At 37.7% G+C, this 17870-nt stretch overlaps 3 protein-coding genes across 3 annotated transcripts; 2 read left to right on the top strand and 1 right to left on the bottom strand.

Moving 5' to 3' along the window:
* Positions 1–327: 327 nt before the first annotated feature.
* Positions 328–3206, top strand: LOC113336157 (annexin D2-like). The gene is made up of 5 exons (XM_026582145.1): positions 328–574; positions 1772–1917; positions 2024–2242; positions 2411–2623; positions 2743–3206. Exons 1-5 carry the CDS (start codon positions 499–501, stop codon positions 3028–3030), a joined length of 942 nt encoding a protein of 313 aa, XP_026437930.1. The 5' UTR covers positions 328–498; the 3' UTR covers positions 3031–3206.
* A 444-nt stretch (positions 3207–3650) lies between these two features.
* On the top strand, positions 3651–5416 carry LOC113336156 (annexin D1-like). Its single transcript, XM_026582144.1, has 5 exons — positions 3651–3766; positions 3941–4086; positions 4169–4390; positions 4490–4702; positions 4820–5416. Exons 1-5 carry the CDS (start codon positions 3688–3690, stop codon positions 5105–5107), a joined length of 948 nt encoding a protein of 315 aa, XP_026437929.1. The 5' UTR covers positions 3651–3687; the 3' UTR covers positions 5108–5416.
* An 11-nt stretch (positions 5417–5427) lies between these two features.
* Positions 5428–8257, bottom strand: LOC113336158. Its single transcript, XM_026582147.1, has 5 exons — positions 7971–8257; positions 7785–7861; positions 6497–6629; positions 6120–6404; positions 5428–5850 (listed from the first exon to the last, which is right to left on the bottom strand). The coding sequence occupies exons 1-5, from the start codon at positions 8097–8099 to the stop codon at positions 5581–5583; spliced, it is 894 nt and encodes a 297-aa protein (XP_026437932.1). The 5' UTR covers positions 8100–8257; the 3' UTR covers positions 5428–5580.
* Positions 8258–17870: the final 9613 nt, after the last annotated feature.

Here is a 17870-nt window from a genome sequence, read left to right as displayed (position 1 = left end):
AGAACCCCATTTTGAAGTCTTGTTGTACCTACTGTTCGCACCGGCATTCCAGCCTCTGGCTATGTACATTTGGAGACAGAACAAGAGTCTTAAGCCCCCACAACCACAAGGGGTGCCATCATCATTTCACATGAACTCAAAGTTTACGAGGAAAAAACAAACAAAGTCATACAAGAGCAAAACAAAAGGACGTAGGTGGTGTGGTGGGGGAGGTGCAGACTTTTCTTTGTTTGTTTCCTTAAAATTATTGGCCTCGTTGTTGTTGGGCACCCCGTCAGCAGCTCCATCACGTTGTAGGCATGTCCAAACTCCTGTACGCGGATAAATCAAAGTCCTTCCATATATCTTTAATAGTAAATCAATTTTCTCATTTATTGTCGTGTCTTAAAACCCTTCATTTTCTCTCTATATTGCTTTCAGTTTCATACCTTCATTTTCAATCTATCAATTTTTCATTTTCAGAGTGTGAGAGATCAAGCATTTACATTTTGAGAGATAATGGCTAGTCTTATTGTCCCTGATTCCATCCCATCTGTTGCTGAAGATATTGAGCAACTGCACAAAGCTTTCTCTGGTAATCATCATCACTCTACCCATATATAACTCTCAATGATTTTCCATTTCATACACAATTTTGAGTTATTTCTATTGAGGAAACTTATTATGTGTAGACTGTAAAAAAGAGACCCGTAGATCATGTATATGGAGTCTGCTGATCTTAAGTAAATGATCCAAATTAGCATTGTTTAGGCACCCATTGACATACAGGGTATAATCCCCTCTTAGATCAGATTGATCTATGCTTTATCTTTGTCAGGATCTAAGTTTGATGTTAAATTGCCTATCCAGATCATATGCCTGTGCTGTGGGTGTACAATCTTTTTAGATCAGATTGTGTGAACTGATCTTGGTTGAATTATAATTCTGAATGATCACTTTGATTGAATTTTTTTGTTTGACTTTTTTTGGTTTTGAAATCAGTGTTTTGTGTTGTTAAGAATTGTGATTATGTAAAGTATCTCCGTTGTACACTAGGAGTAGAATTGGTTAACCATTTGGACATTACCCCTCAATTGTTTGATAGATTGTATCATTGTGAACATCCACTTTGTAGATCTGCCTTTCATGTTTCTTACCGGCAATTGGAGTAGAAATCGGATTTAATTGTTCTCGTATTGATCGTTAAGTATTTCAAGGTGCGCAAGAGATAAAAGCTATGGCTCTATATTTTTCTTACTTCGCAACCTTTTGTACGTCATAACGCATTGTGTTCAGGGGTTTTACCTGTTTATAGGTTTAACTTAAGCTTGAAATGATTGGTTGGGATCTGTTGTTGTATCTTTTTTATTCATTAGTTCGTCAAAGTGAACAAGAAGGTCGAAATTGGGATGTAATTGTTCCGTTATTGTTCGTGAAGTATTCTTTGGTGCTCATGAGAGATAAAACTATAGCTCTATATTTTTCTTACTTTGCAACCTTTTGTTTGCAACAGCGCCTTGTGTTCAGGGTCTTTACCTGTTTGTAGGTTTGATTCGAGCATGAATTGACTGGCTGAGGTTTATTGTTGAGTCTTTTGTATTCATAATTCGTTGTTATGGAGCTTGGGAAATCCATAATATTTCCCGTCTTTATGAATCTCTGCATCCTTATTGGGTTAGGCAGCTTAGGCTCTTCGCATATGAATATTTGATATGTTATCTGTTTTTCGCGGAAATGATTTCATTACCAAGATGGATAAGTCTGAGCCATTTTGGTCAAATTTCTTTTGCAGGATGGGGAACGAATGAGGATTTGATTATTTCCATATTGGCTCATAGGAACGCTGAACAGCGTAAACATATCCGACAAGCTTATGCTGAAGCCTACGGAGAGGATCTCCTTCACTCTCTGGAAAAAGAACTTTCAAGTGACTTTGAGGTCCGTCTCTCCAACTTGGAATAAACTCCAAACTTGTTAGTACTCATCTCAAGATGAAATATTTTACTTAATAAATCTCAACGCCTCAATGTGTTTCATGAAACAGAGAATTGTGCTACTATGGACTTTGGAACCTGCAGAGCGTGATGCTGTATTACTGAACGAATCTACAAAGAGGTGGACTTCCAGTAGCCAGGTGATTCTGGAAATAGCTTGTACCAGATCCTCCCATACACTCTTGTCGGCGAAACAAGCTTACCATGCTCGCTTTAAGAAATCTCTTGAAGAAGATGTTGCATCTCTCATCACTGGTGACTTCCGCAAGGTAGGGTGTTCTTTCTTTTTAGTTGAAATGAACCACAAATGGTGTTTCAACTTTTAGGTACCCGAAATTTTGCAAGACTTGTCGTCTAATATCAAAATTTCTTTGTCATCCCTTGTTGTGTTCCTACAACTGTCCGACTAATGAGTTTCTCAATTTATTCCCTCCCAGCTTCTGGTGCCTCTTGTCAGCACATACCGATACGAGGGACCAGAGGTGAACACGACACTAGCAAAACGTGAAGCTAAGATACTCCATGAACATATCTCAGCAAAGGAATACAATCATGATGAGATTATCAGGATCCTGACTACAAGAAGCAAAACACAGCTTTTTGCAACTTTCAACCACTACAACAACGAATTCGGAAATGCTATCACCAAGGTATGTAAGAGTCTTTGCTGTATTTTGAAATTCCTTTCATCCAAAATTTAGGAATGAATTCATCTGGTGAGTGGGTCCATTTTAGCATTGAAGTTAATATTTTGGTTGTTGGGTTGCAGGACTTGAAGGCTGATGCAGATGATGATTTTCTTAAGACACTCAGAAGTGTCATCAAGTGTTTGGTCACACCTGAGAAGTACTTTGAGAAGGTTCTCCGATTAGCTATCAACAAGACAGGAACTGATGAATGGGCTCTTACCCGAGTTGTTGCTACACGAGTCGAAGTAGACATGAACGTTATCAAGGAAGAATACTACCGAAGGAACACCGTTCAACTTGATCACGCCATAAAAGCTGATACCTCCGGGGATTACGAAAACATGCTTGTTGCTTTGATTGGCGCATGAGAATGCTTACACTGCAAGTGTTTTCAGCAGCACTTTTGTGTGGATTGTGAAGAACCATTTTACTTCTTGCTTTTAATGAGACATAATGTGCGCGGCTTTATGTGTGAAAAAAAAGACCTTGTTGTTCAATAAATTCCGCTCATTTTCACTTTAATTTTACCAAATTTCCAGTTAAATGGAAGTGTGTTGCGCTTTAAGCCGTGCTGTCCTGGTGACTGGTGATAAAACAATCTGACCGGAAAACGATAGTAATTGAATTAGTGAAGAAATCTGGGTATTCCTGGATGACTCCCTAGATATTCAGTAAATGGCAACCAAAATCAGAAGGTCCTCAGCAGTGAATCAAGCACAGTACTCAGGAAGTGAATCAAGAAAGTGCAGACTTTTCTTTGACAGTTTCCTCTAGATTGTTGGCCTCCTACTTATTGGTTAGCTTGTCAGCTTCATCATGTTGTCATGTCATAACTCTTATATATAAGTGCATAAATCAAAGTCCAAATCTTTACTAAGTCAAATTTCTCATTCATTGGTGTCTTAAAATCCTTTCCTTTTCTCTGTATAACTTTCAGTTTCATACTTCTACAAATTTCATTTTCAGAGTGACTAATTCCATTGAGAGAAAAAGAGAATGCGGAAAAGATCAAGCATTGGCATTTGATGATGGCTAGTCTTACTGTCCCTGATTCCATCCCATCTGTAGCAGAAGATTGTGAGCAACTCCACAATGCTTTCTCCGGTAATCTACTCATAACTCAGCATTTCCATTTCATCTTTGCTTGTTTCATTCATATCTAAACTGGTTTCTGGTTGTGCCTGAACTGTTCTTTCGTTTCGTCTTTCCTATATCGATATTTGTTGATTAGAATTCTGAATGAAATTGTCGTCTGTTATGGTCAAATATCTTTTCCAGGATGGGGAACAGATGAGGATTTGATTATTTCCATATTGGCTCATAGGAACGCTGAACAGCGTAAGCATATCCGACGAGCTTATGCTGAAATTTATGGACAAGATCTCCTTTACGCGCTGGAACAAGAACTTTCAGGCCATTTTATGGTCAGTCTCTCCAACTCAGAATAAAATCAAAATATGTAGTACTTTAAGAATCTCAATGTCTCGTTATGTTTTCTTGTAACAGAGAATCGTGCTACTATGGACGCTTGATCCTGCTGAGCGTGATGCTGTATTACTGAACGAATCTGCAAAGAGGTACTGGACTTCGAGTAACCAGGTAATTCTGGAAATAGCTTGTACCAGATCCTCTGGTGCACTATTGTTGACGAAACAAGCTTACCATGCTCTCTTCCGGAAATCTCTTGAAGAAGATGTTGCATCTCATATCACTGGTGATTTTCGCAAGGTATGGTGAAAATGAACCACAAATGGTGTTCTTTGTCTTTCCTTGCTGCATTTCCAGTAATTTTCAGAATAATGAGTTTCTCAATTTACTCCCTTGCAGCTTCTGGTGCCTCTTGTCAGTACATACCGGTACGAGGGACCAGAAATGGACATGACACTGGCAGAACACGAAGCTGAGATACTCCATGAACATATCTCGGATAAGGTGTATAATCATGATGAGATTATCAGGATTCTGACTACAAGAAGCAAACCACAGCTCCATGCAACTTTCAACCACTATAATAATGAATTCGGGAACGCTATCACCAAGGTATATACACAAGTTTTAGCTTGATCTTGAAATTCATCCGACAGAGAAACCTCCCTTCGGAATTCGGGGATCATTCATTTTAGCATTTTAATTAGTAACTTGGGTGTTGGCTTGCAGGATTTGAAGGCTGATGCGGATAATGATTTTCTTACGGCACTCAGAAGTGCTGTTAAGTGTTTGGTCGCACCTGAAAAGTACTTTGAGAAGGTTCTTCGATCAGCTATGCACAGAATAGGAACTGATGATTGGGCTCTTACTCGAGTTGTTGCTACACGCGTAGAAGTAGACATGAACATTATCAAGGAAGAATACTACCGCAGGAACACCGTTCGACTCAATCACGCCATTAGAAGTGACACTTCCGGGGACTACGAAGAAATGCTTATTGCTTTGACAGGGGAATGAGAATGCTTGAACTGCAACTGTTTTCAGCAGCACTTTTGCGTGTGGATTGTGAGGAACCGTTTCACTGTTTGATTTAATGTGTCTGGTTCAACAAGCTCATTTTCACTTTAGTTTTACCAAAAATATCAGAACACATTGCCAAAAAGCGAACAGAGAAAGCCGAAAATCGAATTCCATACAAGTAGTAGTACTCGTAACACTGAAGAATCATGAAAACCCAATTAGGCAATTAGCTTAGAAACAAGACTCACTCACACTACCTGTGTTCTGGTGGTTTAATATGTCAGACACCCTAAAACAATATTATATACCCACAGGCTCTGAAAATGGCGATCAAGCATTAGATGATAAGAATGCAGGAGAAACCTAAAAATCATTCACTAGTCAAATCCCAAGAGAACAAACGGTACATTCTTAAACACTGAGGCCATAGTAAGTATAATGTTAAATAACAAAGTTATTTAGACAAAAATTTAAACCAAGGCAATGCTGCTGTCACCGCCAGGAGGCTTACGAGCACCCAAGTGTTCTCTGGACTCTGCTTTGCCATCAGCAAATATGTTGGAGCCGCTCATCTCCCTAAGCTTTGAATTGCTCAATGACTTCTCAGCTGTTCCTGAAGGAGTATCTCCCTTGAAAATGTTATTTCCCGTTAACTCCTGAAACTTCTGGTTGTTTATTTTCTTTGCAGTTTTCACTGGAGTTTCTTCAGAGAATGTTACAGCACTTTGACTTCCAGCAACCTTAGAATTGCAATAGAAAGAAAAAAAGTTTAGATAACTAAAGAGCAGACAGAATAGAACAGTGCATCAAATTTTGTACAGACATGTTAGAAAGTTTCAATGCTATGGAGTACCAACAGGGAACTAGTAAAGTTCATTACTTCAGGACTAGCTGCATTTGGTTCGTAATTTGGATGAAGTTTTCTTGTTTTCCAAAGTCACATATAGAATGCTATCTTATTCAAGGTACTGAAAATTTTAAAAAATGAAACTGTGAAAGATGTGCTTACATTTCTTGGTGCAGATTCTCCCATGTTTATGCTTCCTTTCAATTCCAAAGCACGTGCATCCAATGGTCGTATGGTAATCTCTGGAGGAGGGCCAAAAATGTCATGACCACTAAGCTCCTGCCACTTTATTTTGGATGATTGTACCCCTAATTTCGTGTCTACTTCAGTTTCCAATGTCCCACTTAGTTCTCGCTGCTTTGCAACCTCGGCCTGAGAAGTAGGCTTCTTAGGCGAGACACTTTCATCGACGCTGAATGAGATCTGGCTGATTCCGCTTACCGCTTGCTGATTGGCCAAAAAAGAATCAATTTTGGTGAACACGGGAATAAACAGGTTGTAAGAATAAAGCATTTCAAGGATAAAGAAAATAAAGATACCTGGTAAATACGTAAACCTGTTCTATTAGGAGTCTGATTGGCAGACCCAGCTTCTTCTCCACCATTTATACCATCTCCAACAAAGATACCGCTTCCAGTCATCTCCTTCATTTTATACCCAGAACAGGGTTTCCTAGAAGGTGTACAAAAATGGATTCAGCACACCAGAACGAGATGAAAATGTCCAACATACTAACCTTAAGGTTAATGCAAAACATTTTACTTTGAGAGCTGCTGTTGAACATAATAGTCTAGTTTAGAGTCCGGAAAGTTTTATTTAGGCAACAGAATTTGACATAAAACACATAGTTCTTTTTATTATCTTGACTTCCACGATAAACCACATCAGTTTCAGATAGAAGCATGGCACAAACCAATCCTACAATTTTACGGACCGTGGCGCATGCATTCCCATATGCATCAGATGAAAGAAGCCAAACTGAGAATTTAATTAAACTGGTTTAGCTGCTGGAAATCAGATGCACTTTAAGAAAGTTGTAACATAATTCACGATCCAGATGTGGAAACATAGAACAATGCAGAGAACAACAATGTGCAGTCGGGTTTGTCTATTATGACGAGAAATAAAGAGAGATAGTAAATCAAGGACATTCACTTAAACTACGTTATAGATCAGTTCAGCCTATACCCGAGCCAAACCGCATACGATCTAGTAAACCACCAAGTGTAACCAGTCCCTAATCCAAGACGACAAAAGGACTTAACTTCATTTACCACCATTTACGCTAGCCTTAGAATGAGCTCAGTTAAGTAAGTATCAGAAGACATTCTTCATTAACTGATTTACATACCCGTAAAGAACAGAAAAACGAATCGAACAATTTTCTTAGCTGTGATTTAAATATCTCACATCACATGAAAGTAAAGTGTCCAAAAGCTTCTGAAAAGTAAAAGGCAAAAAGAATAAGAGAATTGAACCCACATGATCACTCTAGGAATCGAATTGAGAACAAACAGATCAAGGCTAATTAATCGATAAAGTCGAATTCAATAATGTAATCAATGGATCTAAATTCAATACTACGTTCTTTTCAAACCCTAAATCAATCTAATTTTTCCACTGTATACCACATGATCCAAGCAATGAGAAAAAAAAATCAATTTCAAGAAATTTCAAGAAAAACCCAGATTGTGAAATCATCAATCAAGAAGGCCCATTAATCAAAATCACAAATTTCTACAGTAAGAATCCAGAAAATGAAAATCTCATTAAAAGAAATTTTCCAGATTAAGAAAGAAAAAATGAGAGAGATTTAACAGATCTCACAGTTTTGATAAGCTTTGAGCTTCTTCTTCTTCAGTAACCTGAGCTCCACATAACACTTTACTCACGCCATCAGACGGCTGTAACAAAAAACCCTAAATCAGCTCAGGAAATGTCCATTTTTCTCACTAAAACAGAGAAGGGTAAAGAAACAAAAATCAATAAAAAGAGTGGAAGTGATGATTTTACCATACGATTAGCAGAACGAGGAGCTGAAGACGGATCATAGGGTGAAGAATGAGCATTTTGATTCTCAGGCCAAAACAGTAACTCAGCTGTTGATGTATGTGATTTCCTGACTGGTGTTGCTCTTTCCATTTTGAGAAAGAAACAGATTTCTTCTTCTTCCTCTTCTTGGTTCTTCTGTCTGTTGATCGCTAGCTAGAGTAGTGTGACTTCAAAGAGACTGTGTTTGAAGTTTTATAGAGAGAGGAAGGAAGAAACTACCCACTCCGAAAGAAATTTTAAAAATTTAACATTTCCAATTTGTCTCGAGATTAATTTATTAATTTATTTTGCTTTTTTTAAATTCCAAAATGGAATAATAATAGTGCAGTTCAAGCCATCGCCAGCTGTCATTCACATGATGAGGTGGATGCTGACTTAATTTATTTTCATGCAGTTTTTTTTTGGCCTAAGGGATTCAAAATCTTGGAAGCCGACATTTTTGCTGGTGTTTAAATTCGGCGCTGTTACATCTTTGAAGAACTTATATGTATAAAAATCAATCAATTTATAGATGATCAGATGTCACGATATATACTGTTTTCACGCTGGTGATATTGTGTTACTATGTGTTTTAAATTAATTCATTTTTTTGATGCTTGCATTTAGTTAGACGGGTCGGAAAATAATTGGGACACCTGCACAATCAGGCATCCTTTTATAGTTTTTGATTCGTGCTTATCATCTCTGTAGAGGATCATGCAAATCTTCTTTTTATTGCTTCAATTTAATCAGATGTCCAGGAAGGGACTTACCTAAAATAACATATTTAATGGTCCACGTGGATGGGAAAACTCATTTTCTTACATCGGAAGAACAGAGTACCGATGGAGACTGAGACTCTCGACCTTAGTTGGGATGCTCGTCCCAAATCGAGTCGAGACATGACGCAAGACAAACAGACCCTACGTTTAACTGGAGTCGATTATCATCATCTTCGATGACAACGACTACATTTCAACCGTTTATCCAACGGTTATATATATGCTTATCCTACCTATATAAACTTCCTTTCATACACCAATATTTCACACAACTTCTATCTATTTTCTATTTCCACAGAAATTCATCAAATTACTTCAATATACTCCTTATTTTTAGCCGTTTCAATAATAATAATAATAATAAAATCTTCTTATGGATTCCGATTTGGAAAGTAAGGAATCGCAGACAATTGCGTTACTCTTTGTCCATCAACAACAAGTGTGGATGCATTGGATCAAATGGATGAAGATTCAGACGATGACGAATGTCGTGATATAATTAAACACGGGGCAAGCACATCGATCTCCAGAACCAAGAGCAGTATTGACAGGAAGATATACGTGGAGATTTTAAGAGGAAGGACATCATAAAATGATGCATGATTATTTTATCAATGTATGTGTGCATCCTGGTCAAGATTTTCAACGTTGCTTCTATATGCCTTAGCACTTGGTTATTAGGCTTATCAAAGAGCTTTGTCATGTAAACCCTAAATTCAACTAGCAATTTGATACACGAGATGTGCGAGGAAATAGTTCTGAACAACAGATCGTTGCAGCCCTAAGTAGTCTAGATTATGGTATGCCAGCGGATGCCTGTGATGAGTACATCCGCATGGAAAAAACAACAACACATGAAAATTATAATATATTTTTCGATACTGTAGTCAACTATTTTGGTCCATGTTTTTTACGAGAACAGACATGATGATGTCGACCGGTTACTAATGGAAAATTCGAAGAGTGACTTCCCGGAATACTAGGTAGGCTTGATTGCATGTGTTTGGTGTGACATGGATGTCTTATGCTTGGAAAGGTCAGTATATGAGACACTACTTAACACCAATTGTTGTTCTGGAAGCGGCGTCTTCTTATGATTAGTGGATATGGTATGCTTTTTTGGACTCCCAAGTTCAAATAATGACATCAATATTTTCCTAAATCGCATTGTTTGAAGAACTTAAATATGAAAATGCTCAAGCTGCAAATTTCATTGTCAATGACAATAAATATAACATAAGATATCTTCTTATGGATGAAATTTATCCAGCGTGGTTAACTTTAGTTCAAGCTTACGGTCAGATACCCAAACACGAGGAACACCATGATAGAAAGTATTTTAACATGTTACGGACAACATGTAGTGAGGATATCGAACGAGCATTAATTGGAATTTTGAAGAGAAAGTTCCATATAGCTTATGGACCATATTGATCGTTTAAACCAATGAAATGAATATAAATTCAAAATAAGGATTTACATTTAAGAATAAGGGAGGACATCAATGCGCATGATTGGGATGGATTCAGAAGAAGAAATCCTCACATGACTTAGTTCGTTGTTACATTATAGTTATCATTTCAATTATTTTTGTTATATTAATATAATTTGAATTTGTGTAATTTAGATTAAACATAATTTAAATTAACACCAAAGATTATATTGAATTTAAAGCTAATTACGACAACCAGAATATAAAATTAAAACTTAACAAGTGTAATGTAATTACTTTTATTTTCACTCTCATTTAAGTCCTCTTCATCAAGATCAATATCAACTGCCGTTGGGCGTTGCCGTCCGTGCCTTTGTATGCTTGAATTTCATTAAATGATCATCTTCCTAGACTCGTAGTTGTGCAATATTCATCCTTAACGTGTCCATTCCTGGGGTTCCTCTTAAGTGCGCATCGAGAAAATTATGTTCAACCGCTTGACGACCTTTCCTCATTTCTGAAGTCATTTTCTTACGCTCTCTTATTTTAACAATATCGTCTTGTTTTTTTTTTTCCTTTTTTTTCCTGATGGTAGAATTCTGAAGTTGATGATTGTGCGGCATCTTGGGCTGCTTTTCTGTTTATTTTTTGTTTGTTGACACCCACTCCATCAAATCTTTCTCTATTTGTGTTAGTATTAAGATTAGTATTATCATGCGGTGATCCGCTAGTGTTGGGATGAGGGTCTGAGTTCATTTCTGGTGGAGAATAAGGAGACCATGTTGCTGAGAAACATTTGCAGTCTCGTAAGGTGATTTCTTTGGTACTTGATATCCATTCAACATATCAGGGTTATATCGGTTCAACTTTCTGAGGATGTGGAAACAATCTATGTGCTTGAAACTCGTAGAGTATATTCTTTACCATTCCTCTCGAGTTTTTCGTTGCTGCATTTTGAATATTCATAAACTAATCATTACAACAAACATAACACATTTAAAAATCAATTAAACCATCTGAAATGCGACTTAATTACCAAATTGAATTCAATATCGTTGTTCAATACTTGATGAGCCATTTGAATTATCAAAGCTTTCCATAGGTATATGTCTTTGCTAATGGTATTAAAACGACCCGACGACCCAGAAGTATCACGTTTTTGAATATTCTTTGTTTCCTGACCAAAAAACTTATGAATATTCCCCAAAGAATGTTATGTTGTTGTTGAGCATCATTGATAGAATCAAAGCGCAAGTGTTATATATGTCCTGTGAATAGCCTTATGTTCACCCAGACTATACTTTGGACCGCGATTTTTTTATTGAACATTTTCTATTGAAGTATTTTGTGTTTGTGATAAAGTGACCATATTTTTGGAAAATTTTATTATTCTGATTTAGAGATTAAGAGTTTGAGAGTGAGACTTTAAGATGAAAGTGAAATTATAAGAAATTCTGAATGTGAAAGGTGTGATTTTGGAGTTGAAAATGCTTGGATTTATAGGAAATGAGATTAAATATGTTGGATGGAACTATTCCTTATCGGCTCAGAAAAGGCCGGTCTGCTCAACCTGAGACGATGGTCGTTCAATAAGAACCGAGTCACGGCCTTCTCTAGGCCGATCATCTTAGATTAATCTGATTGTCTCAAATTGAGACGGGATAGGTAAACTCTCAATTTTGAAAATGTGTCCATCTGTTTTGCCCATTTACCTATCCCACTGTGGGGTGGAAATGGAAAAATTAGCTCATTTGCCTACCCGACTATCTTTGCTCTTATAAGCTACAAACTATAAATTTCTAAAATCAATCGAAATTTCAAAAAAAAAAAATTGACAGAAAAAAGATTTTCATTACTAAGCAAAAGAGATTACAAACTGACTAAACCAGCAACATAAAACACCACATGACTGGGTATACACAGAGAGACTACGGTTTTCCGCTGGACAAGAAAGTTGCAATGCACCTGACATAGATTTATCCCTGTATAATTCATTTCTAATCTCCTCAGGGATACTCTCTTTAAAAGTGTGGGTACAAAATACTGCACACTTGTTAGTTACGCGTAATAATCATTTAGCACCAGGCGAACATGAACGCGTACAACATTTTCAAGATGACGAAATAGATGACGTCACCTAATCACGATAAAAGTGTAAAGATCTATGCGACAGTAAAGAATCCGAGCGGCAATGATAAAGTTTATGCGACATTGACGCGCTTCAGATCCGAAAATAGGGGCTTTATTAGTTGTCCTCCACTATGTAAACTCCTATAAAAGGAACCAACTGACATTGTATAAGGGAGAGATCTTTTTGGTGAGGTGAGATAAGATATTTAAGAGAGAGAAAGTTATTTGTTTTCCAAATTAGGGTTTTCTCATATCTTTGTATTTGTTCTAAGATTTAATAAAATCTCTTGAGTATTTCATCATGGTTTCTTAGATTATTTCATAGATTATCATTAGGGTGTAGTTGTAGGATTTTGCGCAACTACATTTTGGCGCTAGAAACAAGCTTGGATGATAAAACCTGTTGGTGAAATTCTTTAAAAAATAAGCTTAAAAACATTCATCGTTTTCCATTGTCTCATCATCAATCTTTGAGAGTTTTAGAAACTCAGATCTATAAAACGAAGCAAAAAGTTTTAATCTCAGAAAAGAAGTTTTCATTAATAACATTTTCAGTTCTTTGAAGAACACCTTTTCCTTTGTCAAGAGAAGATATTGTTATAGGAATAGCAGATGGTGAGGCAAGCATCCGCAGGAGAACACGTGACGCTAGTTAGAAGGAGCAGGAGAATTGCAGGAAGAAAAAAGTTGAAAACGCAGAATCGTCAAGGATGGGCGAAAGAAACAACCAGCATAGCCAAGTACAATCTCAGATCCAGCAGGTACAAGAGAAAAACAACCGCAGGAATTATGATGAGGTAAGTGTTCATACTAAAAACACAGATACAGTGGAGTAATACTAGCAAAGAACTGGGGAAGAAGGACTAGTAGGAGACAACGAAGACAACATGACGATAGAGCAACTCAGGCAAAGAATAGCTGAAGAAAGAAGGAGAGAAGAAGAAGCACGCGCGAACTTGACGCGCCAGAACGACGAACTAAGAGAAGAAAATAACGGGTTGCTAGAGCAGAGGTCTCGAACCACATCAAGGACAAGCAAGAGCACGTCAAGGCGTAGCCGAACTAGCCGCATAGATACTAGACAAGAACAGTCTTTACATAATAACATTGTTGAGAATTTTCAGGTAGGAGATAATATACAGGAGGAGCGCGGTCATAATCGCATAGAACACCAACCGATTGAGGATCGATACATACAACAAGGAGAATATCATCACATACAAGGAGATTACAGTGGTAATCGACATGCGCAACAGGGCGAAGATGATCGCACATACTATGATCAGGAAGCCGAAACTGATGAAGAACATGGAAGGATAATATTACAAGGCACAGAAATGTTGCGAAATCAACACGGCCAGGCAGAAGAAGATGAAAGACAAAAGGACGCACGAAGGAATGCAAGAAATGAAAGTAATGAAAGAGACAAACGAAGGCGATGAAGAGAAGAGGCGGAAGAACAAGAACTACAAGAGGCGCTACATCAAATTAGGCATGACAATAGAGTCAGGCAAGTAAGGTTGAAAGGACCTATGCAACAAGATGCAGATCAAACCATGAATAAAACAATATTAAGAGAATTTACAGAAGTAAGAGCAATGATGACAACACGGACAGATGGAGGAAGGAGATAATTAGATGAAGAAATAGAAGAAGCAGGAAAAACACCATTCGCAAGGCAGATACAAATGGCAGGAGTACCGGCTAAATGCACTTTACCTGTTTTTACTAATATTTTTGATGGAACCACATGTGCAGTGCAGCATATAAAGCCGTACATCAGATCTCTATTGCAACGGGAAGATAACGATGCGGTCCTATGTAAGTATTTTCATGCCAGTTTAACAGGAGAGGCTTTACAATGGTTCGAAGGACTACCAATGGGAAAAATCATATCATTCAATCATCTACAAAGTATATTCTTAGGAGCATACATCAGCAACAACATGTTACGACCAGTAATAGAGAAGGCATTTAGCCTAAGGAGAAGAATCAATGAAAGCTTACGCAACTTAACTACGCGCTGGAGAACCATGTGTAGCGAGATGGCTGGAAGAGTGAAAGAAAAGAATCTTATTTTAGCTTTCATTAATGCACTTTTTCTGACAGATTTGTTATATACGCAGATATTCAGGATAAAGGATACCATAACCATGCGCGAATTCCAAGAATAATATATTGCTCTTGAAGAAAAGAAGAGAAATATGGATTCTTACCCAGTTTCGATTACCAACGAAAAAGAAGGAAATGCAAGCTTACTTCCAAGAACAAAAAATGTTGTTGCAAGCACCTCCCAAGGAAGCAAAGAAAAGGCGGTGGAAGAAGATACGCAGAAGCAGGTAGCAATGAGAATTAGAGATCTAGAAATGTACGAAAGAGAATATAGAGAAAGATAGTATAACAATCAAGAAGGTAATAACAAGATCACCAGGTTTGACAACCAAGCAGAAGGGTATGGGGGACAAAAAAGATATTATAATCAAGGACCAGGTAGAAACAACAGATTATATGAAGATGCCGCACCTTAATACCACAATAGAAAAAATATGGGAGGCAATAATTTTAATGGAAGAAATACCAGTACCACCAAATCTGGGGCAAGAGCCACCATCAGGAAGCAGAAGTAGAGAGTTTTCCGCTTATCATCGCTTTCATGGACATACCACCAATAATTGTAGAAATGTGCAAAGAATCATATTGAGAATGATCGATCAAGGGAAATTAAGGCATTTCCTAGTCGCACAACAACAAAACCTACCACCACCACCAGAAGGACAGGCACCAGGAATTGAGACAGGGAAGAAAACATACTTAGTAGGAGTGGGAGCGAACGCCAAGAACTTGTACTGCAATTCAATAATTCATTTGTTCAAAAGATTAGAGGATTTTCATGATAATGTATTAAGTCGCGTATATGCTAGAGATGATGAAGGAAAGGAGATTTCAACCTGGAAAAGGTATCAAAACTCAAGGATTGGCAAAAACAACCAATCACATTCAGTGCGGAAGAGGTACCAGGAGGAGGAGAATTACATGAAAGCCCATTGGTGGTCAAGTTGGAAATCATACCCAAGTTAAAAATGGAAGGAGAAGAAGACAATGACGCAGACACATGGGCAATAAACAGGATACTGATCGATTCCGGCAGTTCGGTAGATATTCTATTTTACCACGCGTATAAGACCATGGGTGGCAAAGATGAAGATCTAACTCCTCTCACTTACAAAATTTATGGGTTCAATGGGTCAGCTAACAAGCCAAAAGGATAAGTCACCACGCGGATCCCTCTCAAAACAATAACAACAGAAATAACGTTCTGCGTCGTTGACGTAGAATCTCCATAAATGCCTTGATAAGCAGATCATGGCTACACAACATTCTGGGAGTGGATTCTACCTATCATCAGTGTATTAAATTTCCACTACCCCAGGGCGTAGGAATAATCAGAGGAGATACCGCAGAAGCTAAAGTCTGTAATGGAATAGATGTTGAGAAGAGTGAAGGACGCGCAAATAAAAGAAGAAATTGGAAATATGCATCAAAGAAGGATAAGCGTAAAGAAAGTATAATAGCTGATATGGTGACCAAAGGAGAAAAAATGAATAATAATTATACTGAAGAGGGAATGTCAAAGGTCAAAGAGAATATGATCGCAGAGAAACAGAAAGGTGCTGCTAGTATGGGATGGACCATATGCGATCAAGAAAGTCATTGGGAATGGAATTTACGAGTTAATGGAAGAAAAATGATAAAATGAGGAAGAATAAGTGAATCACTCTGAAACCAAAAATACTTAAAGAAGTACTATCCTTAGGTGATGCGGTAGTAATCTTTATATTAAGTATTTATTATGTAGGCGAATAAATGAAGAAAGAAGAAATTTACAATGTAAGAATCAAAGATATGAATGAAAATGAAAGATTTTACCTCTTCAAAAATTGAATATTACATACAAAGATACAAGTAGAAGAACGAGGCAACAATAAGACCTCATAAATAAGACCTAAATAAGAGGCAATAAAAATTAAAACCTCTAACTAGAGAGGCTAGGCATCCAATTGTGGCGTGCACCCTAATTCGCATAACTTCAAGCGGCAACAATAAGACCTAACGCGCGTCATAATTGGGGAAAACCTAGAAAGCATGGCTCAGGTGAAAGCTATACCGACTCTGTAACCTGAGTCACAGAGAATTGGGGTGAAACAAAAGCCTATCCAGCAGAGACTCCTTGGTCGAAAAACTAAGGTACTAAGCTCTCCCCTAAGGAGTGTAGAAACTCGATCAGGGCGTCGCAGTGCACGGTTGAGTCAAGAGTGCCTGGGGCGTCTGGAGCGTACCTGGCCATTCTTGACAAGTCCTGACTTTGATACACTCGACCCTTAAGAAACCTCACTAGGATGTGATCTCGAACGAGATCACGAAAACAACTGATTGTCGGCATAACCGGATGGGAAGAGCCCATCCTAACCCGGTAGGCGTAAGCTTCTTTGAAGGGGAAGTCAGGGGGAATCTAAGGGCGGCACCCTCCATTAGGGAGCTGAATTGTGTCAAAATAACATCAATATCATGGGTCTATGACTCAAGGGAGAGCATAATCCTGTCGTATTGACGCATCAATATATCATGCAGAGGCAATAATACGAAAGATGATAAGTCAGGATCAATAGGTCATTGCATGAAAGTGTAAAGACAACCTGCGATTTTTCCGCACGACCATAAACAATACCTTGGGGCAAACATAAGACCTATCAACAAGGGAAGGAATAATAAGACCTCTGCTTAGAGAGGCTCAATAAGACCTCATAACAAACACAAATAGACCCATATATGCGGCTAACATTATTTTGCAGGAAAACAAGCACTTATAAAGACGCATAGTAAAATAGAAGCGAAATTGACGCACAATGATATCAAACAGAAACAAGGAGAAAAGAAAAATGTTAAGATGCAAAAATGATAATGAAGCAGCATAATTGAGGAAGCATTGCAAAGAAGAATCCAATTAAGACGCATGGAAAATGCAAAGAAGAGGTAAGAATAGAAGAGACGACACTCAGGTATGATGTAGAACTTGATAAGCGCCAATATTGTCGCACATATAATAAGAGCACGTATAATTGGTAATGCACACATTGCAAGGATTAATCATATGTAGGCGACTAACAGAGGAAAGAATGGGATTGCAAATATAAAAATGAAATGTTATTCGCCTTCATATGATAGACTTATGCAATATATTGTTATCACTGGATTAATGCTAACTGTTAGAAAAAACAACACTTTGATTTTGATTCATGGTTAAGTGAAGGATTAACACAAAGGCAAAGATAAAAGGAGAGTTAACATTGAAGAAAAAAGCCTCAAAAGCTTAGGAATATACATTAAGGAGAAGATCTCAAAGACTAAGAAGCATCCAGTGTACAAAGGAGGAAAAAGAAGAATGTATTACAAAAGACAGATAAAGAATTTATAAGCACAAAAAGGAAGAGAATCTTCAGAAAGCGCGACTATTTCCCTCCCGTATCATTTTCACCATCT

Source organism: Papaver somniferum, unplaced genomic scaffold (genome assembly GCF_003573695.1).
Source record: "Papaver somniferum cultivar HN1 unplaced genomic scaffold, ASM357369v1 unplaced-scaffold_150, whole genome shotgun sequence".
Classification (NCBI taxonomy): domain Eukaryota; kingdom Viridiplantae; phylum Streptophyta; class Magnoliopsida; order Ranunculales; family Papaveraceae; genus Papaver; species Papaver somniferum.
Note: the sequence above shows the minus strand (reverse complement) of the source record. Positions and strands in the feature narration are given on the sequence as shown.